The sequence below is a fragment of the Perognathus longimembris genome, chromosome 8 (genome assembly GCF_023159225.1).
Source record: "Perognathus longimembris pacificus isolate PPM17 chromosome 8, ASM2315922v1, whole genome shotgun sequence".
In the NCBI taxonomy this organism is placed as follows: domain Eukaryota; kingdom Metazoa; phylum Chordata; class Mammalia; order Rodentia; family Heteromyidae; genus Perognathus; species Perognathus longimembris.
The window spans coordinates 56,275,841-56,300,495 of record NC_063168.1 but is presented as its reverse complement, the minus strand read 5'-3'; the positions used below and the strand labels follow the sequence as shown (position 1 = coordinate 56,300,495).

General features: G+C 40.9%; 1 protein-coding gene across 17 annotated transcripts in view; it reads left to right on the top strand.

Annotated features, from left to right (window-relative positions):
• Ltbp1 (latent transforming growth factor beta binding protein 1) overlaps window positions 1-24,655 on the top strand; it is a 376,707-nt gene that overhangs the window by 277,758 nt on the left and 74,294 nt on the right. For all 17 annotated transcript variants that reach the window (XM_048353153.1, XM_048353151.1, XM_048353150.1 and 14 more), the window contains 4 exons: window positions 12,201-12,323; window positions 16,925-17,047; window positions 20,085-20,207; window positions 23,757-23,879. In XM_048353153.1, coding sequence (XP_048209110.1) covers window positions 12,201-12,323; window positions 16,925-17,047; window positions 20,085-20,207; window positions 23,757-23,879 — 492 coding nt within the window. The remainder of the gene's footprint in view (window positions 1-12,200; window positions 12,324-16,924; window positions 17,048-20,084; window positions 20,208-23,756; window positions 23,880-24,655) is intronic.

The following is a 24,655-nucleotide window of genomic DNA, read 5'->3' as shown; positions in this document are numbered from 1 at the left end:
TTCTTCAATGACCCACTGATGGTTCAGCAGTGTGTTGTTTAGTCTCCATGAACTGTAATATTTTCTGTGGTGGCTGCTTGAGTTGAGTTCTAATTTTATTCCATTGTGGTCTGAGAGAATGCAGGGAATGGTTTTGATACTTATGAATTTGTACAGGTTTTCTTTGTGCCCTAAGATGTAATCTATTTTGGAGGATGTTCCATGTGCCGCTGAGAAGAATGTGTATTCATTTGTTGCTAGGTGGAATATTCTGTAGATGTCAATTAAGTCTAGTTGGTTTATGCAGTTGTTTAGATCTGTGGTTTCTTTGTTCAGTTTTTGGCGTGTTGATCTATCCAGAGGTGATAGTGGAGTGTTAAAGTCCCCAACTATCAATGTGTTTGGGTCTATGAGTGTTTTTAGAGTCAGTAGTGTTTGTTTGATGAAGTTGGGTGCTCCTGTATTTGGTGGGTAGATATTTAGGATGGTTATATCTTCCTGTAGGAGAGATCCCTTTACTAGTATGTAGTAACCTTCTTTGTCTCTTCTTACCTTTTTTAAATTGAAGTCAATTTTGTCTGATACTAGGATTACAACCCGGCCTGCTTATGGGGGATATTTGCTTGATAGATTTGATTCCAGCCTTTAACTTTTAGAAGATGTTTACTTTTGCTGGATAGATGAGTCTCTTGGAGGCAGCACAAAGATGGATCTTAATTTTTGATCCAACTTATGAGCCTATGTCATTTGATTGGCGAATTAAGCCCATTAATGTTGAGAGTTAGGATTGAGAGCTGATCATTTGTTCTTTTCATTATCCCTATTTTGTTAAAGGCTGAGTTTTCCCATTTGTTGATCTGATATTCTGGTTTACTATTTAGAGTTCATTTCTCTTGGTTGGTAGTTATTTTTATATAGGGTTTGGCATACCTCATTCCAGGCTCTCCTTGCTTTCATGGTCTCTGCTGAGAAGTCTGGGGTAATTGTGATGGATTTTCCTTTATATGTGATTGTTTTCTTCTCCCTAACAGCTTTAAGGATTCTTTCCTTGAACTCTATTGATTCAGCTCCGTTTCAGGCTGGGAATTGGGCTTCTAAACGGAACCGTTCTCTGTCTCTGGAACTGTTTGATCTCCCGTGTGGCTGTTCTGTGCCACCAGTACGGTAGCTGCTTGCTGCTTTTGCTTTTAATTGAGGAATTCCGGCGGTCCGGGCAGGCCACCTCTAGCTGAGCCGAGGCCCAGGACAAGCCCCCCCACCCCTCCTCCCGCCTGGGCAGGGGTTGTACTCCTGGGTGGAGCTGGCGCTCACTAATTGGTCCCTTTTGCCCTTCTCAAAGATGGCTGCTTTGTCCTCGCTTTCCCCAGGTGGGCTTTAGCTCCAGTCTGGTCTGATCCTATGCCAGTGTCAAAGATGGTGCTTTGCTCTGGTGGTGGGGGATGAGCTGCTCTGTGGGCGCAAGTGAGAGTGACTTTTGTGGGGGTGCTCACGCTTTCTCTGCGATTTCAGCCCGTCCGTGCTCAGCCTGTGATCTGTCTGAATGCTGCTGTCTGGAGGATTTCTCCCAGGTCTCCGTTGAGTGCTTTAGCTGCGCAGAGTATGGGGCGCTCTGCCGGCGCCGGCACTGGCGTGGCGGAGGGATGCCACTCGGAGCTCAAATCTGAGTTTTCAGCCAAGCAAAGTCAATTTTTCCTTCCTGGCCAGAATCCCTGTACTGTTATAACTTACTTTTGCTATCTTTCTAGGGGTAAAAGTTTCTGTTGGATGGGAAAACTGCGATGTCAGAGGGAGCTCAGCTAGGGCTCTGCTGCTCCTCCGCCATCTTCCCAGAAGTCCCCAGAAAAATTCTTGAGATGAGGATTGAGTGGGGAAGGGAAGGAGGATATTTTGGCTGAGGAAACAGCACATGCAGGAGATCGGGGATGGAGGGAGGTTGGGGAAGGAGGAAGAAGGTCATATTCCAGGAGGCCAGTGTAGTTGAGCATGGAAAAGTAGGGGAGAATTGCTACAGATGAAGAGATGGACCATGGAAAGTTGACTTGCGGTTGGAAATGTCGATTTCAGTAACTCAGAGAAGACATTCGAGTATCTTAGAGGGTGAGAATAAGTAGTCGGCAGAGCCTCTCTCAACATCAAAGCTTCGCATTCACTACTGGGTATAATGGCGGGTGCCATTATATATAGGATGGCTCCTGTCCTGACCCCCTGTCCCCTTCCCCAAGTGTATCTACCAACGTATCTACAGTAAATGTAGGTATGTGGGGAAAAGAAGAAAAGATTTTTTTCATTAGCTGTTTATTTGATAAGTATTTCTGTATATAATCTGTGCTAGTCCATAAAGTGCATTTGTTTTTTAATTTTGCCATTTGGCATGAAATCTATAGCTGCCTATCAAATTTCTATTTGTGTTGTTCCTTTTACACACTTAGGCATGTCTTGGAGAAACTACAAGCTACAGTTTATTATTTATATTACAAACTGCAGTTTGTAATAGTAAAAACTCAACCTTGATGCATAAACTTACTAATGGAATGTGACCAATCAAAATTAGCAAATGATTGTTATTCAAATGCAAATAATATGAAATGAGTTCTTAGACTTATATGTGTGTGTATACACATTTTGCCCCAACATAGTGGCAAAAACAGCATCTCATGCAAAAGTAAATTTTGCTTTTGAGAACCAGATGGATAGAATCATCAGCAGCCATATGATCCACTCGAACAAAAGACACACTAGGGGCTGGGACTATGGCCTAGTGGTAAAGTGCTCACCTTGTATACATGAAGCCCTGGGTTTGCTGGGAATATGGCCTGACCTGGTGGCAAGAGTGCTTGCCTTTTATACATGAAGCCCTGGGTTCAATGCCTCAGCACCACATATATAGAAAGTGGCCAGAAGTGGCTCTGTGGCTCAAGTGGCAGAGTGCTATCCTTGAGCAAAAAGAAGCCAGGGACAGTGCTCAGGCCCTAAGTTCAAGGCCTAGGACTGGCCAAAATAACAATATGAAGCCCTGGATTCGATTCCTCAGCACCACATACATATATACATATAGAAAAAGCCGGAAGTGGCGCTGTGGCTCAAGTGGTAGAGTGCTAGCCTTGAGCAAAAAAGAAGCCAGGGACAGTTCTCAGGCTCTGAGTTCAAGCCCCAAGGCTAGTAAAAAACAAAAACAAATCAACCCACCAAACAAAAAAACCAAAGACACACATAAAACCGTTGTTCTATGCAATCTCTTTGTTTTCTGTGTTGCTGAGGTCATGAATTTCCATCATAAAGATGAGCTGTGGACTTTTCCCTCTGCTCTCTATAACCAGCACATCAAGGCACTTCTCTGGGGCAAAACTAGCCATCCCAGTTCTTGTTTATATGGAACTTAAAGCTCAAAATTTCTTATAGGGGCTTTGGACATTATTCTGAAAGAGATTTTCCATCCTATTTTTTTTTATGGTAATAGAGCTTTCAAGGGATTTAAAGCTGATTGTAACCCAAAGCACCTATTACAACATTCCTTTCCTGTGACATTGAGCCAACAAGTGGATTGGATTTTCTTGCTGATGCTGACCATGCTATTGAACGACTGGCCCTTCTACTCACCCCTTTCAACATTTTACTTCTCACCTTTGGACTTGGGTCCTGTAAAGTACTCTTTAGAAGCTACCATCTCAAGCCTATCTTAGGGCTGGGAATATGGCCTAGTGGCAAGAGTGCTTGCCTCAAGCCTATCTTGGAGTAGAATGAGTTGGTAATACAACTTAGCTTATGGCTATTTGTTCATTTCACAAATTATATTGAGTATCTTCAGTAGACCATGAGAGGGAGCTTGCAGATTAGCAAGGAAATAAGCAAAAATATGGTGGTGTTGGTGCCAAGAGTATCATGAAGGCAAAGAAAAGGGCCTCAGGGAGGTGGCTGGGAAGCTTCAGATTCTGTGGTTGGTCAGGTCTTTTAACAGGTATTACTTTCCATCCCTAGTACTTATCTATGACCAGTTTTGAGCCTTTGCGTAATCTTAGTTCAAAAAGTTTTTTTCTCTCTCAGTTTTCATTGGAAAATTTTTATAGAAATGAAAAACTTGAGAATTCCTATAATCCTATCTTTTGGAGAAAACTCCTACATTTGAGACTAATTAATTGTCATCTGTAGAGATGATCATTGTAACCTTTCTGAAGCATTGTATTACAGGTATCTTAATGTTTTTCTCTATACCGTTCCTTTCACTGGCTGTTCCTTTGTATTGTTTTGTTTTTTTGCCAGTCCTGGGGCTTGAACTCAGGGCCTGAGCACTTTCCCTGGCTTCTTTTTGCTCAAGGTTAGCACTCTACCATTTGAGCCACAGCGCCACTTCTGGCCATTTTCTATATATGTGGTGCTGGGGAATTGAACCCAGGGCTTCATGTATACAAGGAGAGCACTTTACTGCTAGGCCATATTCCCAGCCCTGGCTGTACCTTTAATTAATTAATTCATTTGTTTGTTTGTTTGTGTTACCAGGGTCTTGAACTCAGGGCCTCTTGCACATTCAGCTTCCTTGTTTGGCTGGAGCTCTAATTTGTTGTTGGTTATGTAGGACTAAAGAATCAGATCCAGAGCCTCATATGTGTTAAGCAAGTGCTCTACCACTAAGCTACTTTTTCAGAGCCCTAGAGCTCTACTATTTAAGTTATGCTTCCAGCCCAACTTTTTCATGTTTATTTGGGAGAATGGAGTCTTTCTGTTTTTTACTGCCTGGGCTGACATTGAAACATGATTTTCTAGATCTCAATCCTGGCTTGGCTGTGTCTTTTTACATGGTTACAATCAAACATTTTCATGTTGTATGTAATGTGACCTAAATTCAGAGTTATGCTTTGTTCTTTAAATTAGTTTATCTTCATGTTGATTTGACTTTCTTTTCCTGCTACTAAATAGCCATTAGGAATGGCTATTTCAGCTGGTCCACACCTATAATACTAGCTGCTCGGGAGGTTGAGGCCTGAGGATCACATTTTGAAGCCATTTCTGACAGGAAAGTCTCTTATTCTCAATTAACCAGCAAAAAGTCAGTAGAATCAGTGGTAGAGCTGTAGCCTTGAGCAAAACAGCTCAAGGATAGTACCCAGGCCTAGAGTTCAAGCCCCAGTACTCCTTCCCGCCCACAAAATATTTAGTTCAGTGGGACACTGGTGTCACACATCTGTAATTCTAGATACTTAGAGGCTGAGCTCTAAAGACTGAGGTTTGAAGCCAGCCACTGTGAAACTCTTTTCTTCAACTGATTTGCCAAGAGTCAAAAGCAGAGATGTGGCTGGAGTGGTAAATTCACTGGCTTCCCATGAAAAACCAAGCAGAGTGTTTGGCTATCTCAAGAGAAGAGAGTAAATGTCTATTTTATCCTCTGCCAGGACTGGGACCAGTCTCAGTTTCTGTTCCTTTTCTAATGGTCTCACTGTGATCACACTGTGTAAGCTGGATCTCACTGACGTCTGCATCTCCTCAGCTTATGAATTTGTGAGTGGAAACAGGAGCATGTGAGCAGGTGTTATTTGGAGGAAGCACACTTTTTTCTCATGCTTAGTTCAGGGAACTAAACACTTCATTGTTCGTTTCAAATACCCATCATTTTCATGTTCCCAGGAGTCAGAGATTAAGGGAATCACTGCCTAGGCCATCGTTCTCAAGAAACTGTCTCAATCAATAAAAGTTAGGTTCAGCGGCTCATGCCTATAATTCCAGATACAGGAAAAGTATAAAGAAGAGAATCATGATCCAGGGGAACAAACACAAGATTCAACCCAAAATCATAAAGGGAGCACGAACCAAGTGGTAGAATACCTTCTTAACAAGTACCACACCCTGAGTTCAAACCCAAGCACTGCTACCCTCCCCCGGTGCAGTGGAAACTGATACAACTTAAAGTAACTTCTATATCACGTTTCCCTATATAACTATTCTCTTTGGCTTTCTTTAAGCTCATGCTATATAGTTTTTAACTCTCCAACATAGGAGCTTTGTTTTATGAAGTTAAATAATTTTGCAGGGTTTTTTTTTTTTTTTTGCTTAGCTAGAATTTCCTTGGGAATCATGACACTGCCCTATAGAGTCAATCATTAATGACTCCTAACACATGATTAGGTTTCTGGAATTGTGCTGCTGTTCCTTTGGCTTCACTTTACTTGAACACCTTCACAAAGAAGACTGTTGGGGGGCTGGGGATATAGCCTAGTGGCAAGAGTGCCTGCCTCGGATACACGAGGCCCTAGGTTCGATTCCCCAGCACCACATATACAGAAAACGGCCAGAAGCGGCGCTGTGGCTCAAGTGGCAGAGTGCTAGCCTTGAGCGGGAAGAAGCCAGGGACAGTGCTCAGGCCCTGAGTCCAAGGCCCAGGACTGGCCAAAAAAAAAAAAAAAGAAGAAGACTGTTGGGGCCTGCTAGATGTAAGCCACCAGCTCTTTTGGGGTTTTGCTCAATTGTCCTGCTCTGTCATGGAGACTATGACACACCAGGTGTGTTACCTTGAAGTACAATGTCTGTGATTTTACCAGAACTTCCAAGCTAAGGATATCATCTTGGCTTCCATTTAAGTTTTCTCAGTGTGACAAGCCTTGGGCATTTGAAGAGTTTAGTCTAAGTCAGTCCACTTGACAACTAGCTGGCCATACTGTATGGGCCAAAACAAGACTCAGAAGCCTTGCAGGGGAAACATGGAGAGCTCATTGTTCTAGGAGGTCTTTTCACATGCATTCAGCATGAACCTTCGTAGAATCTACAGACACTCAAACTGAAGACTTTTATCCCATGTTCAACATTAGCTAGATAATAACTGAGCACATCATCTTTATCCCTGAATTGCTGTTTGCTAATCAGTCACTTAGCTGTGTTTCTACCAGATGCCAGAGAAATCTTGAAACTTGTTGAAGCAACAAAAATGTAAAACACTTTTAATGGCAAGGAACGTGTTTATGTTGACCAATAATTATTTTAAGAAAAACTTCTCATTTTATAGTCTGCAAAGGACTTTGATTTGCTGTTTCATTGGGTGCTCCCAGCGGTCATCCCTGTAAGACAGTATGAAAATTGATTCTCAGAAAGTCAATGAATGTATCCAAGTCCATAAGTAACAAATGACAGAAATAGATCTTTCATCTGTGACTCCTGTGTTTTCTCTTGTGTAGTACCTGTGTTACACACAAATGAGAAAATGAGAGATCAGAATAACATGTCGAAGACAAGAAGGTAAAGAAAAGGTTCTAGAAAGGAGAAACTTGGATGGGTTGGAATCATCAGGTAGTTGTAAATAGAGATAATAATGACCAAGGAATCTGGCGTTTGAGATGGTAGGCCTTGCTCCACAGGAAACTCCAGTTGAGATATTTTTCTAGAAGACAAAATGTTCCTTTGGAAAGGTGAGGTTGGAAGCCTGTAATTTGGTGGCACTGGTGGACTGATTCTGTGAGCTCATCCTTGGCTTTTTATGGCAATTGTATTCCGCCTTGGCCTGTCTCCAGATGTTCAAAGCAGCAATGTTTCTGGGTAGATTGTATAACAGGATTTTGCCAGCGGCTCTGCTACTACATATTTCACTTCATCAGAACTGACAGCAGGGCCCGAGACCCTGGATTTGCTGCACCTCTAGTGCAGATGAGCTGCCTGCTTGCCATCTGCCTCTCATTTTCCCATGCTTGCTTTCCTGTCAAATGTGTTCTCCATCATCTTTCATGTAAAAGATTATGTGTGGGGAATAGTTGAGGAGGCACTGAAGTCATAGCCCAGGTGTGACGGGCACTAATCCTGGGTATTCACTATGACACAAAGGTGCTAGAATAAGATCCTTTCTTCTTACCTCAAATATACTCTCATCCAAGTCTGTGTTGTTGACTAAAGGAAGTAATTGCGGTTAGATGATCTCAGAGAAACCAATCTCAGATTCTTCTATGTGGCTCACAGATTCATCTCTTGAAAGTACAGGAACTAGTAATGCATGTGAATTGTTACTCTGGGACGTATTCTAGGCAACTCCCAGGAAATGATGGGCGAAGCATCAGGAGCACTTCCCTGGGAGTGCGTGGCAGGGTGAACTCTGCATCTGAAGTCCCTCTGCCCCTGGTAGGTCCCGCCCCTCCAGGGAGGTCTTCAAGGCAGTCTGACAGATCTGCAGATTATTAGGAAAGGAAATCTCCAAAAAAATAGCTGACACAGATGAATTGCACTTCAAGGCAATAAGAACTAGCAAGGTTGAATTGCTGACCATCTGGGAGACATCTTTGTGTAATTGTGGAAGAATGGAAAGTTGCCAGAGATTCTGGGGAGGTTAATGTTCTCATTTCTCTGGAAAGAAGAAAGGAGGTAGAATTAGGGAAATATTGACCCATGGCCTTTATACTGATCTTGTCAAAGAATCGTAGAACGTGATTCAAGTGATAATGTGGAAGCGTTTTTAAAAAGAAGGGATGATCTCAGACTCTGTCAGGAATCTGTAAAGACAAATTGTGTCAGACTCCTGATTCCTTGTTCAGGTAGGGTTATTAGATGATGGAAGGTGGGGGAGGTCCAGCAAACCCTGTGAGCACGAACAGCAGGTCTGCTTTAAAGCAGGACAGTTCTGAACTCATTGAGGAAATGCACCGGAAGAATGTGGTTAATAAAAATGTTCTCTATGAGCTGGGCACTGATGGCTCACACCTGTAATCCTAGCTATTCAGGAGGCTGAGATCTGAGTATCATAGTTCAAAACCAGCCTGTGCAGGAAAGTCCATGAAACTCTTTATCTCCAACTAACCACCAGAAAACCAGAAGTGGAGCTATGGCTTAAAGTGGTAGAATGCTAACCTTGAACAAAATAGCTCAGGGATAGTGCCCAGTCCCCAAGTTCAAGCCCTGTGACTGACAAAAAAAAAATGTTCTGTAAGACTGTATCTTAAAGTCCAGTATGGAACTCTATTTTCCATGGAAACTATGTGTTGTATATTTACATAATCATCTCTGTTGTAGGGTTGAGGTGCCCATGATTGGTGGGGGATGGGCAGAAACCATATTGCTTCCCATGATATTGATGGGAGACCTTGCTAAGGGTTCAAAATAAGAACTGCAGGGACGAGGCCTTTTACTCCTGGTACGACTAGGTCCCCCACATGTTTTTGTTTTCAATGATACTTGAAAAGACTGGGGACCTTCAGATGCTTTTGAAGTACATAAGCTATAGCCATTGATAAGATTTGTATTTTAGAGACTCTATTCTTATCAGTTCGATAATGGATTCTAAATGTCAAGGCTTAGAAAAAAACAAGTCAACACATTATGACAGCAACCCAGGTGAGAAAAAATGGAAGTCATAGAAATAGATGACACGAAGTGGGGAAAGCAGGAGATATTTGGGAGGTAGATTGCTACTGTTTGGTACTAAGTTGAATGTGAGGAGAGAGAAGGAACATAGAAGAACAGACTCCCCATTTCTGATTTGGGCTTTTGAGTACAAAGTGGTAAAACTGTGTCAGTGTGGTGCATAGCATGGAGAAAAGGCAAGGGAGAGATGGGTTTGGTGGTAAAGACTCCTAGAACCGGACAACAAAGGCTCCTGTGGGCTGACTCAGCTGGATGCATGGATTTGAGTTTAGGAGTGACTTCTGGACTGAGCCACAAGGCTGAGTTTGTTTCACTCCATGTGTGTCTACCAGGGTATGGCTGTTCTCCATGATCCAGGCCTTCTTTATATAAATTCCCTACTGAAGTTTCGCTCTATGGTTGTTTCCCCCTACCCCTCCCACAGATCATGTGTCATGAAGATCATGTTCTAAACACTCATGGAGTATTGGCTTGACAAGATATGGTTCTATAATAAGTAAAGAGTAGACATACCAGGCATTCCTCATCATTCATTATGGTAGGAGCCTAAGGAATAGAATTTTTATGAGTATCTCATAAATGGTCATTTTTGATGTTTGTTCATTAAGTTTAGAGAAAATGTAGTCTTAGAAATTAGGAGCTTAAGAAAGTTATATTCTACATCCTATAAATCACCTATCCTCATGCCTGGATGACAAGGGAACAATCCGTACATTTCTGAACTTGATAACATTTTTGAAATCCAACCAGATAGTAGACCTGGCATTTTCCCATTGCTGTCTGGAATTTCCATGGCTAGTGTCTTGGCTCATTCTCTTCCATTATTTACTTTGGCTCCAGAGCTTGGCTGCTTCTTTCAAGTTGTTTGCTTTCCATGTTTACAAAACGTAGATGCCTACAACCAAAGACAGGGTGGACAACTGGCCACACTGCAAGTGCTATTTTTGTCATCCTGGCCTAGGCTCAGTTAACCATAATTTATGGGTTTTTTAAAAAGCAGCAGAATACCAAGGCAGTGCCAGTTCCTTGCCTCTTCTCAATATGCACATGGGATGCACAAATGTGCGCATACATAGCTACTACCCTCTGTCATCTTTTACTTGAACCCTGTTGTTGGGTTCTGTTGGAAGCAAGAAAGGATAGTTTTAATAAAACACAGTGAATGAACTCCATATGCATGTTGAGAAGAGACAAAGATCTGGGATTGCCTAGAAATTCTGTTGCTATTTCCATTATCTTCATTATTATTTCATTTATTATTTCATTCATTAGTTATTATTCATCATCAGTTTTGTTATTTATTTATTTGGCTTATAGAAATTTATTGAAGTGATGACATATTTGTAATTTTCTATGTCAGAATTTCCAGTCAGCCAGCCATCTTTCAATATGTAAGTTTCAGTCTTGCTGCTGATTTACAGACACTTTCTTTCATATTGTTCACATGAAGTGTCTACTTGCAGTTCTCCAACTGAATTTTGGTAGTCCTGGTAGTTCTGGATTCTGGTAGTCCTGGTAGTCCTGAATTCTGGTAGTCCAGGATGAGGATCCTTCTACTCCCAGCTCCTAAGTAAATGGGACTACAGGTTCATACCCAGCTTCAACCTTAAATTCCTAACCTTGTTTTAAAATTCAGTGTGCATTGTTTGTTGTCTAGCACATGCTTCATGCTTTATTCTAGGTTTCACTCGAGACCTAAGAACAGGGGGTGCAGACAAAACTGTGCACGCAAGTAGAAGTAACAATCGGTAGCCAATTCAGATGTCACCTAAAAGAAAAGGGCTTTAGAATAATTATTAAATTTTTATTTTATTGTTACTGCTTATTATTGTAGTATTATTACAGTTTTCCCACTTTTACTTATCCACCCTGAACCTTCCCCAAAAGAATATCTTTGTCTCCTAGATTATTTTGCTTTGTTTTGTTTTTGTGTATTTGGTTTTATTTATTTATGTTTTTGGCAGTCCTGGGGCTTGGACTCAGGGCCTGAGCACTGTCCCTGGCTTCTTTTTTGCTCAAGGCTAGCACTCTACTACTTGAGCCACAGCGCCACTTCCGGCTTTTTTCTATATATGTGGTGCTGGGGAATCGAACCTAGGGCTTCATGTATGGAAGGCAAGCACTCTACCACTAGCCCATGTTCCCAGCCGCTTTGTTTTGTTTTTGATGGTGCCACTAGGATTTGAATTCAGGGCCTCGCCTCTGTTTGGCAAGCGCTCTTCCACTTGAGCCACTCCCTTTTCACTTTGGTTATCTTTGAGATAGGTCTTCTTGCGTTATTTCTAAGAGAGCTTGGATCACAGTTCTAATTCTTCCCTTCCTGTGTGGCTGAGGCAACAGGGGTGTACCATCATAGCCAGCTTTTGGTTAGTTGAGATGCAGTCTTGCTCACCTTTTTTTCATGATCCTCCTGACCTCTGCCACTTAATGGCTGGGATTCCAAGCGTTTGCCACTGCACTCAGTCATGTAAATTCTAGACTGGATTTTCTCATGCAGTGTCACTACTGTCTTCGGATGTTGAGTAGAATCTTTTTCCTCTGTCCATTAGAGATTGCCTTTGCTTATTAGACTTCTATCCCATTGAACCAGCAGTTCCCTACATGGACCCCAACCCATCTTTGATTCTTTGGGAATCAAACAAGCCCCCCATTCTTCCTGAATGCATTCCTGTAGTAGATTTGGTCTGTTTTGCATCACTGTCAGAAAATGAGCTCAGGCATTGAACCATCATCAGCGGAGCCCCAGGCACAGCTGCTTTTCCTCCTCAGGGCCAACTGTGAAGCTTAAGCATCTGTTTGTTTCTCTGAAGGTCTACGATTTCTATTTCTAACAATCTAATGTTATTCATGTTTCTTTTCTGCTTTCTCTTTCTTTCCATTACACAACATGCTGCAAGACGTGGACGAGTGCCTGGAGCCAAGCGTCTGCACAAACGGTTCTTGTACCAACCTCGAAGGATCCTACATGTGCTCATGCCACCGGGGCTACAGCCCGACACCAGACCACAGACACTGTCAAGGTAAATACTGTGATCACACCACTGTGCGAGGACAGAGCGACTGGAGACGGGTGTCAGTGGCTCAGACTGTATTCCTACCTGCTTGGGAGGCTTAGAATAGAAAGACTGTAGTTGGAGGCCCACCTGGGCAGAAAAGTTCATGAGACCCCACTCTTCAACCCAGAGCTGGGCACAGCAGCACACACCTGTCACCCCAAGCTATGTGGAAGGCTGAGGCGGGGAGGAGTGTGTGGTCAGCCTAATCCCAGCAGAAAAGTTCACGAGACTCCATCTCTGAGGAGGAAAGCTGGGTGCCATGTCACACACCTGTGATACTGGCAACAATGAGAAGCCTAAGGCAGGCAGATTGGGGGGCCTGCACAGGAAGTGAGACCCTGTCTGAAAAACAACCAGCAAGGTCAAGAAGCTGATGGCTCACACCTGTAATCCTAACTACTCAAGGCTGAGGTCTGAGGGTTGTGGTTTGAAGCCAGCCTAAGCAGCCTGAGACTGTATCTTCTGGGTATTATATGTAAAGATGGACAATTTTCATCTGCTTTTTGTCAGTAGTATGTTATAAGCACTTTGTAGCCCACTAACAACTCTTCAGACTTTTATTTTTAAACACAATGTATTGTGCTTAACACAATTGTATTATATTGTAGTTTTCTTGCTATTCTTTATGAGTAAGCACAGTTTTCCAACTTCGCATTGTATGGAAAATGTTGTACAGACAATTTCTGTATTCATAAAAGTAAAAATATTGGGCAAAATGTCCTGAACTTTTTTTATTATTTAAAACAGGGAACATCCATTTCTAATACATATTCTTTAAATGAATTTTACTGCATTTAAATCTTTTAATGCATATTTAATCTTTTAATGCATTTTCTTTCAATCCTAAAAGGTTTAATATTAATTTATATTCTCATTTCTCTTAGTAGATCTCTAAACTCTTATTTATCAAATACTTATTTCATCTGGATTTATTAACCATTTATGTTTCTTCTTTTGTAAGTTGACCACACTTTCTATTCTTTAGATCTGTATATGACCTCTATCTGTGATACATAAATTTTCCCATGTGTGTGTATATCATCTATACCTTTTTTCTTTGCAGTACCTTTTAATTTGTTGATGGTGTCCCTAACATGTTTCTTTGTAATTAGTTGTATTAATGTTCTGGCTTTTTCTTACAATCGAATAATTGATTGTTTTCCCTCTGCTAAATATGCTAAAAGCATGTTTAAAATTTTCTTCTTTCGTAAATCCATGTCTCATTGTAAATGGAGGAGTTAAGCAGATAATCCCTATGGTGGTAGAAAGTAATAAATGAAATCCTGGTGTTCTGTAAGATCGGAGCATCTTCCTCTGTGAATAGGGAATTTAATGGCACCTGAATTCAGTCCTCTGCTGCTTTCATTCGTGGAAGACCTGTTCCTGGGGGAACACCTACAATATCACATCTCTGTTTTTCTTCTGATTCTTTCTTTCTTGGTCCATATCTACAGCTTTCCTACTGATTCCTTATGCACTCATCTCCTCAGACCAAAACCCATAACTCCAGTCCAATCGTGAGGAAGACAGACAGAAAGAGGCTCAGGGCAAGGATTCTACAAAACTATGGCTTCCTCCTTAAGTCATGAAAAAGAGAGGAGGGCCAACTGGGCAAACTGGAAAGCTAGATTATTTACTCCAGTAGAACCCTGGACTGGATCTTAGAGCAGAAAGAAGACATGATTGGAAAAACTCATGAAGTCACCAGGTGCCAGTGGCTCATGCCTACTAAAATCCTAACTACTGAGGCGGCTGAGATGTGAAGATTGTGGTTCGAAGCCAGCCTTAGACAAGAAAGTTCATCGGACTCCTATCTCTAGTTAACTACAAAAAGCTAGAAGTAGAGCTGTGGTTCAAGTGGTAGAGTGCTAAGCTAGAGCACTGAAGCTCAGGGAAAGTACCGGGCCCTGAGTTGAAGTCCCAGGAATAACACCAAAAACAAAACATTTGTCCTGCTTGCCATGAATATATTTTTTAAAGAAGACTTTCTAATTCCTCTCAAAGAAGAATTCTGTCCGTCGTTGGAAAAGAAAAACATTTTGTACCTCTAGAATTAAGCTTCCTCTCTGTTTCCCCATGGTCATTTTAAAGGCCCAGAGATCACCTCATTGCTCAGAGATACAGTGGTGCCCAGGTCATTCCCAGGGTGTATGTCATTATTATAATGAATGACTCCTGACAGCCTCCCCAGAAGCATGAGTCACAGATGTGCGGTGCCTGACATGCGTGGACAGTACTTGGAAAGGAGGGCGCAGCCTTGCTGTAGACATCTGCACATGGGAATATTTAATATGTCGTCTTTCATGGGAAAGACAGAAGGAATCCAGAGTCAGACCTTCTGTGAGATTCAAGCACTACAAGAGCTGTGGTTGGTCTGGAGTTGGTGAATTGACACTTTGAGCACACCTTAGAATAAGTTAAAAATATAAAGTATGTGAATCTCTGTGGATGACACTTTTCCAAGTTAGTAATCGTTTTACAATAACAGAAAGGTGTAAGATGATTGTTAGATGAAATTGCACTTAATTTTTGTATTTATCTAGGGACAAACAGTAATTCCTTCTAAGTAAGAGAGACAATAACACAACAAATACTTCCAGTCAACCAAGTAAATGTTGTGAAAAGGTGTAAGAGAAATAAGAAGGAACATTTGCGCTCCAGTTACATTAATAGTTTGCGCAAGCTATTTCGGGAAACTCAGAATAACTTGACGTGTTGCTTTTCTCAAGATGAAATTTGTAAGATTAATACCTCATTTGAGGTTAAGAAATACAACTTGGCTCCAAAAATAGATAATCGTCAGTAATACTGGAGGGAAAAAGGCTGGAGAGTAGATGAATTTTCCTGGCAAAAAAAATTTAGATGCATGTTAAATAAGATATTTTTAGAAGAAAACAACAGTTGTACATTGATCTTGAGGAAGTAGTTTCTTTAAAACATTACTCATTTTATTTAGTATTCCATTTGGATTTCTTTCCTGTGTGCGTGGGCCCAGTATTTTTTACATCTATTTCTGCGATCTTCACAAAGAGCCTGCGGTGACTGTAATGCAGAACACTCCTATCACATTTTAATGATAAAGTTGTATAAATTAGCTAGCTGGTCCTCGGAACATGCTAAAGTCACTTCTGCCCACAGCAGACAAATCACAGTTCTCTAATTAGGACACAATGCTGTAGTAGTCAAGATAAAAACTTGGAAAAGTAAGTACAGCTGGGTGTTGGTGGCTCCCACCTGTGAGCCTAGCTACTCAGGAGGCTGGGAGTTGAGGATTATGCTTTGAAGCCAGTCCAAAAAGGAGAGTCTGTGAGACTCTTATCTTTAGTTAGCCACCAAAAAAGCAGGAAATGGAGCCTGTGGCTCAAGTGGTAGAGCACTGGCCTTGAATAAAAATGCCCAGGGACCAGTGCCCAGGCCTAGATAGAGTTCAAGCCCTACAACCTACTAAGCAAAACAACAACAACAAAAAGTAACTGTAATTCTACCAGAAGTGTTCAAGTTATTGATGAGTTCGGTCTTCATATATATCATATTGCCTAAAATACCTACTGAGAATTATATTCTTCTTCAGTCAATGGCTTCATTTTCAGTGAAGACCTTTTGATAAAAAAGAAATCCTTGCTTATTACTTTGTCTTTTGCTTATATCTCATCTCTACTGTTGTTCTCAGTTGTGTCTGTGACCCTGTAAAGGAGTTCAATGTTCTTTACTGCAGCTCACTCAATGTCACAGTTCCGCTTCTAGAGAAAGAAGAAATGTCTGTGTTTCCTTTTATTTAAACTTGCCTACTATGCTTTGGGATTCTTTTGTGCCAGTCTTGAGGCTTGAACTCAGGGCCTGAGCATTATCCCTGAGTTTTTGTGCTCAAGGGTAACACTTTACCACTTACCAACAGCTCCATTTCTGGCTTTTTGTGATTAATTGGAGATAAGAATCTCATGAACTTTCCTGCCCAGGCTAGCTTCGAACTGCAGTTCTCAGCTCTCAACCTCCTGAGTAGCTAGGATTACAGGTGTGAGTCACTGGCACCTGGCATGTTTTTAAAATTCTTCATTGTTTCATTTTTGCCTTTCATGCAACTCAGGAGGTCTACAGAGACTTCCTGGCAGCCATTATTTTATGCTTCAGGTTCTGTTTCCTGTTTTCAACTTTAAAGCATTTCACATTGTGTTTCTACCCAAAGTCTGAAAGAGAAAAGCTTTTCCTTCTTGGTGTTATGTGGGAATTAGTATTTGCTAATAAGTTTATTGCCTATTTGAGATTATTTCTTTTCTACATCTAACCAAACTGTGGTTGGCCCAAGATACATTGACATATAAGACAATTATATATATATATATATATAAACACATAAATGTATAAATATATGTAAGGCATGTATGCTATGTGTATAAATATACATAAGGCGTGCATGTTTATATATGTGTGCGTATGTAGGAGACAGTTTCAGAAGAAGTACAATTATTTCTGTGACAGTAATCCCAGAATGCATTTCTGGTAGGGTAGCATCATATTCATCTTAGGAGTCTCTTTCTCAAAACAGCTGATATTGTTTGTGTTAACAGACATTGATGAGTGCCAGCAAGGGAACCTATGCATGAATGGGCAGTGCAAGAACACAGATGGCTCCTTCCGCTGTACCTGTGGCCAGGGCTACCAGCTGTCGGCACCTGAAGACCAGTGTGAAGGTAGGAGTGTGATCATGTGAGCTACTGAGATTTCCTTCTAAGGTACCTATTGTGAAAATCGAGGCACTTCATAATGTGAGTGTACTAGTTCCATTCTACTTAGATTATGTATTCTAGTGCCAGAAAGCCAGTGAGTTCAAACAAAAGCCAGACAAATCAATAAAGTGAAATTTGAAAACTATGGCACTGGTGACCAATATTAGAAAGAAAAAAATAAATTTTCTGTATGTAATTCTTTACTACAGAAAGTAATTTTCACTTAAATTCATTTAAAGGTTTTATCGACTGGCACTTCAGCAAGTACAAAGTCATTGTACTAAGTTGGAGATCGTGCTGTGGAATGTTAATGATCTCGATTTTTGCATTTACTTAGCTTTTACTTTTTTATTTTTCCTTTTTGTTGAGATGCCTCTATAATGGCTTTTCAGTAAGATTGAAATAATGTCTCCTTTACCTTTAAAGTTTGTGAAACATGTCATGGTGTTCTAGATTAATATTAATAGTGAAAATTCTGCGATTCTGGGGTAGACTTTTTAATCTACTTTTATTATTAAGTAATTGTACAAGGAGGCTATAATTCCATAAGTCAGGTTATGAGACAGTGCATCTTGTGGCTGGGGATTTCGCTCAGCGGAAGAGTGCCTGCCTGGCGAGCACAAGGCCCTGAGTTCAGTCCTCAGCTCTGGAAAAAAAAACCTATGAAAGAGATAGTGCATCTTGATCAATGTTACCCTTACGTTGTTCCCTCTCTCTTTCCCCTCTCTCTTTCCCCGCTCTCATCCCCGCCCTCATGTTACATAGCTCAGTTTTGGGATTGACTTTTTAAAGAAATATTCCACTGAATTTCAGAGAGAAACACTTCTCTTCCTAGTAAGTTTATGCTTTCTGAGCTTGAAGACATTATTATATCACGTGTTACAAGCACAAGTGTCCAGTGTGCTAGAAAAGAAATGTCACTTCTTATGGAAGAGTGGAATCCATGCTGCCTATGACCAGGAGACAAATCATAATCATATCTGTTAGTAAACTTCACATGTTTAAATGAGCAAAAACACTATCCTGGATTGTTCTGTGAGTGGAGGAATAATGGGTAATCGCACAAGCATCCCTTATTGCTATCAGAGCCTTTCTCATATTCTTTTCTAGACCACAGACTTCTCATCTCAGATCTGGAAGTGGAGAATGATAAAACACACAGAGACACATGTAATACAAGCATTGATAATGACAATGTTTGCACAGATACATCAATCACATTGTTCTAGATTTTATGAATTCCCACCAACATTTTTACCTTTATTTTATGACTCCGGATCTCATTTACTTCAGTTTTTACAAATAATTACTACTTTGCATGGAAATAGCAAGTTAATGGATAAGCCATCTACCTGTGATATTAACAGGCAACAATATTTACAACTTTTTCTTTTGAAAAAGTCAAAACCACTCACTAGTAGTAGGCTGGGAGTGATGGTATATGCTTATAATCCCTGTTGTTTGTGTCCGGATGAATGGAGAAAACAATAGTCATAGTAGTCAATATTCACATGTGAAAATGGAACCAGGAAACTTTGGGAGCTGAGTAGGAATGGGGAGGGGGAGAATGATGGAAGGACTGACAATGATCAAGATGCATTGTACACATAAACGGGCATGTTAAGTTCACACCTTTTTGTACTACTATTTGGAGATAATAAAAAAACTCTAAAAACTAAAGCACTAGGGATGTGATTTAAGTTGTAAAATAGTTAGCATAAGATCCCAAATTAAATTCCCAGTACCAAGAAAAAAAGCAAGACCGTCTTAGGTGCCAAATGCTGTGATATTGAATCTATGACCAGAGGAGAGAGTGGGCATTAATTCGGGTCCCTGGGGGAGCTAAGGATTTGCTCAGGCTTACAGAATCACACGGATAGTAGGCAGGTGCTTAGAAATGCTAGAGTCCTTCACCAGAAAATAAGAAGAGAATGCCTCATGAAATGTTGGGTTATCTAAGGAGTAATAAATGATATTCTAGGCATTAATCCCTGCCCTCAGAAAATCTTATTTAAAAAATGTAGCCATCAAGTTACAACCAGTGAATTTATGTAGTATATTTTTGTCACCTACATGTATACATTATACATATCATGTAAATCTGAACTCAGGATAGTGTGAAGGAAACAAATAGAGGCCTGAGTGGGGAGCTCCAAAGAAGGGTGACGTGTGGCGATAAGGAATAGCCAATGGAAAGAGAAGGGGAAAGACCATTAGCTTGGGCCAGAAGATCATTGTTGTTCGAACAGGGAGAATGAATGGCTGAATCTGGAAGATGATTGATTCACAGGAGACCAACTGGTAAAATAATGAAAAGGAAATGAAGACAAGTGTTGTGACACTTCAGATCAAGTGCTGGCAAACCTTCTCTGTTAAGGGCCAGATAGTAGTTGAATATGTGGTACTGTTTTCTAATAAAACTTTATAATAATCAACAGTGGGCTGGATTTGGCCAATGGGCAGTAGTTTTCTGATCTTGTTTTAGACTCCTACAGGACTGTGTGCTTTTACACCCAGAGTGTTAGAGTTGGATCTATTTTGAAAAACACAAGAAGCTTCAAGTTCACAGATTATAGCAATGAATTTGCTACCCATGAGGGTAAATAGCAGAATCAGTGCATATGGATTCCTACCTCATTCGATAATTAAAAAAAAAAATGTTGGCACTGGGATTGAACTCAGGACCTCAGGCTGTCTCTTTGCTGGTTAATTGGAGATAAGAGTCATGGGCTTTTCTACCTAGTCTGGCTTTGATCTGAGATCCTCAGATCTCAGCCTCCTGAGTAACTACGAGTATAGGCTTGAGCTATCAGTGCTTGGCTCATTGGATGAAATTTTAAGTTCATCTTTACTACTGGGGCGTTGCTGGCCTTCTTGTTGAGATCAGTTTAAGTTACATAGCAAAAGCTCTTGTTTAATTTCCATATTCATTAGAGAGATTATGGACACCTTCCTTTATGCAGCTGGCTGAGTACACTGTCTCCATGCTGTGTTGTTTCAGACATTGATGAATGCCAGTATGGGCACCTCTGCACTCACGGGCAGTGCAGAAACACAGAGGGCTCCTTCCAGTGTGTGTGTGACCAGGGCTACAGAGCGTCAGTGCTTGGAGACCACTGTGAAGGTAAGAATTGTGCCTAGCTTCAGAACTACAGGATGACAGGCTCTGAAAGCAGCCAGGCCGCTAGTTCAGCCTCAGCCCATCATTTCAACCTTGGACCTCAGAGCTGAGGATGGCAGATCCCTGCATAGTATTTTTCCCAGGGCCACATCACTAATCACAAAAAAGGGAGCAGAATCCAGATGCTCTTTGCACTGCTTGGATCTGCCCTTTAGAATGGAGGCAGCAAAGGAAACAAAGAACCAGTATCCCTGTACCAGTTCTGCATTGTGTATTTGGGGTGAAGTTCTGTGTTATGACACCTCCTGGATGCAGAACTCAGTTCCAAATATTCCAGATGAGTAAACACAACTTCATTTTCCTGACCACTGCATGTTTTAGGTTTTGCTAATTCGTTTTAAGGCAATACCAGACCAAAATAACAATAGCAACAACAAAAATAAAACCCAAAACTCAGAGGATGTGCTCTACCACTTGAGCTATACCTGCAGCCTGACTTTTTGGTGGTTATTTTGTAGACTGGAGTCTCACAGACTCTCCTGTCTGGGCTAGCTTCAAACAATGATCCTTTAGATTTCTGACTCCTCAGTAACTAGGATTACTGACTGGTGCCCAGCCCCTAGAAGGTTTTGAAGAGCTATTTTTTTGTTTCTATAAGGTACCCCCTCCCTGCAGCTGCACAACAACATTGTACAGTTATTAACCACTTCTTAATTTTAAACCCTCACCATATGGGTAGATGCTAATTTGTTAGTGACACAACAATTCCGAGGTGAAGGGTCAGTTGTGTGGTGAGGAGCCCGTCCTGGAAGCACCTGTTTGAAGAAAGTAGAGGAAGTATGCGCCAAGGTGCTGAAAATCTACACTGAGCATTTGGGGTGACTCTTCTACTCTGATTTTTGATCAAGTCAAGAGGGGATTCACGAGGCCACTGCCTGGTGACTGTCAGGGATCCTCTGCATGATAGTGAATAACAAAGGAGTTTCACCTTTAATACTTAGAAGTAAGGAAGTGGGGGTCAGCAAAGGGGACATGAGGAAGAACTGCTTGGAAGGTAGATAGAGATCTTGCAAAAATTGTTTAGACTAAACTTGGTGTATACTATTTAAAAAATGATACAGTTATTTATAAATATTTAAGTCAGTGCTTCTTTTCTTGCATTTAGTCTCCCCTTAGATCTGGGGAAATGGATGACAATGAAATCACTTGATTGTTGGGGCTGGCCTGTCTCCTGTAACAAATGCACAAACCTTTATTAAAGCTCATGGTTGCAAGACACACATCTGTAGGTGCAGTGTTGCTTGCTTGCTGAATACCAGGTTCTGATGGTCTCCATCTATTTTTGAATTGAGATTTTTAAAAGTATAATGCCAGTGATCAAGTAGCTTCTTCCCATGTGGTTATCTCCATTTCCTAAGGGGAAGACAAAGAAAGATTCATCTCAGATCTGATCTCCTAATATGTACCCAGTGGCTTGGTTATGGAGCTATGAGAATTAGTGTACCGCTTCTACCCTGCCGGTGGGAAGGTGAAGTGGTGCAGCTTCTTTAGCAAACAGTGTGTTGTAAAAACGAACATACATATACTGCATGTACCATCAAGTAGGGATCTACCTGAGGGAAATGACAGCATATGTTTGCACCAAGACATACACGTGAATATTTTAACATCTGAATGTATCATAGCCGACGTGGAAACAGCCCACTTTGCTCATGGAAAAGCAAAGCATTAAATCCTGTGGTAGAGCCAAACCATGAAACACTACGCAGCTAGTAAGTGGAGTGAGCTTTAATGCTGCACAGGACAACTTGGGGGAATCTCAGAAACGTGATGTCGAGCTAAAGATGCACAACACAAGGGATTTGCTGGAGTGATGGAAGGGCCTCTAACCTTAGCCATGACAGTGGTCACAAGAATGTGTGTTCAAATGTTCAAGCTCTTTGAACTTGGCTCAAAATAAATGCACTTCTTGGATGGAAACTGTGGTTCAGTGAAATTAAAAAAAACTCATGAAAAGAAAAGCACTAAGTTGATTTAGTTGAGGTAGTCACATCAGCTTGTATTTGGGGATACCAGCACTCAGGCCGTTTTAAATCATATTAATGTGTTTTCATTGTAGTGGAAGGAAGGATAAGATGTTCCCTTATTCCTCCATGTTTGTCCTGTGAATACAGTAGTGAGTTCACTGGGTGGATGGGAGTCAGCAAGGAAGCGTGAATCCCCATGTGAACCAGACAGCAGGGAGGAAAAACAGACTGCAGTCGTGTCCATGTTCACTTCTTCCTGGAAGTTCTCACGGATTTTTGCAGCCATCATAATTATTTGCAAGTAGCGCCACAGCATGCCAAATTCTGAGAAAACAAAGGAAGTTTTGTTCTTTGTCTTTCTTCAGGGCTAATTATTGAAATCCTGCACAGACACACAGCCCACGGAAGGGGGACTCATGGAGTGTGTTAGGATTAATGAACTCTGACTAGGGGACAATGCAGTAATAAACAGCCCCTGGGAAAAACTTGCCCAGTGAGAGGGTCATCATTAATTGTGTCCAGTGCTCATTCTTGCTTACAGAAACCACTTCTGTGACACATAGGCTCTGTAATACAGTCACTGAAAACAGACCTTCATGGCAGTGTTAGGGACAGCCACTGGATGACTTCAACTTGACTTCACCAGCCATGTTGGATTCCTCTTCTCCAGGCATCCCTCTATCTCTCCTTATTCTGTTCTGCTGCCAATACTTTAAGCCCATTCCTGCTGTGTGCAGGAAGCCCTTTGTTTTAACCTTTATATCTTTTCTCTCAATTCACATGTCCTCGAAAATCAGTACCGTTTTTTTTGTCAAGTAACTAATTATAATTTGTGTCAACTCTTCTGTGAATTTCTTCTGAACTTATAATGCAATTTGATGTTTTATGTGTTTATTTTTCTAACACAATTTTTTTCTTAAAAAAACATTTCTCTTTCTCTATGAAAACCTTGCCAAGTACTTTTAATTTTTTCCAATTAATTGGATTTGATGTTTCACACTTCCGTGTAGTATTTGGGAAGCTGAGTTGGGAGGAATTCAAAGCCCATCTAAGCGTCTGTAGCAAATGAGACCCTGTATCAAATAGCCAAGTAAAACTTCTGTGTATTATTCAAATCTATGATCCTTTCAGAATGTTTTATTTTTTATATGTTATTTTTCAGTCTTTTATCTAAGTAGTTGTACAAAGAAGTTGGCCTTTAACAAAGCAGTTTATGAAATACAATATAGCTTGATTAATGTCACCCCTTTCAGTATTTTCACTCATCCCTTTCCTTCTCACTCAGTCTCTTAATTTTGTAGGATGTTCATTGGATTCCTGACTGCATTCTCCCCAATGAAGAGCATCATGTTTTATTTTTAGAAAAATTCTAAAACAAGCTCCGTCTTCCATTGAAAATCATACATTATTAATGATAGAAAAAATGCACATTTAAGGGATTTTGTGTGTGTGTTGATAAGAAAGCAATGGTTACCTTTGTTTTATAGTTCATTTAATCTTAAAAAAAATCCTAATTGGCTTGCAGATATTAATGAATGCTTGGAGGACAAGAGTGCTTGCCAGGGAGGAGACTGCATTAATACTGCGGGGTCCTACGATTGCACCTGTCCACCTGGCTTCCAGATAAATGACAATAAAGGATGTCAAGGTACTGCTCTCCTGTGCTTTTGCTTTCTCAGACATTATTGACATCATTCTTCAATTATGTGCCACTATAGATTTGTGTGTGTGTGTGTGTGTGTGTGTGTGTGTGTGTGTATGCATATATATTTGGCAGTACTGGGGTTTGAACTCAGGGCTTATTTATACTAGGTAAATGTTCTACCACTTGAGCTCTGCTCCTGGTCCTTTTTGCTTTATTTTTCAGGTAGAATTGTTTGGGATTTTGTTTGCTTGCTTGGTTGTTGGTTTGGTTTTACCCAGGGCTGGACTTGGACAACAACTCTCTTACCTAAGCCTCCCATATAAGTGGGAATACACACATGTACCTCCATATGTGATTTGATGGTGATGGAATCTTAGTTTTCCCAGGCTTATGTTAAACCGTCGTCATCCTGATCTCTGTCTCTCAAGTAGCCTATTTTGTATTATTAAGGTATCTGTTCAAGGACTAGAACATGGCTCAAGTGGTAAAGCACCTGCCTAGTTAGTGTGAAGCCCTGAGTCCAAACACCAGGACTGCCAAAAAAGAAAGAAAAGAAGAAAAGGGAGGGTGGAAAGGAAAGAGGCTGGGAGGGACAAAGGAGGGAGGGAGGGAAAGGAAAGGAGGGAGAGCAAGGGTAATAATACTAAAGTATCTTTTGGGTCTATATCCTGTATAGAAGGTCTTGCTTGAACAGAACCATGTTAATCAAAGCTCATGGCTGTCAGAACTCTGGCCTGGCTTTGCATGATTCTAATAAAATCATGGTATCATGTTGCTCC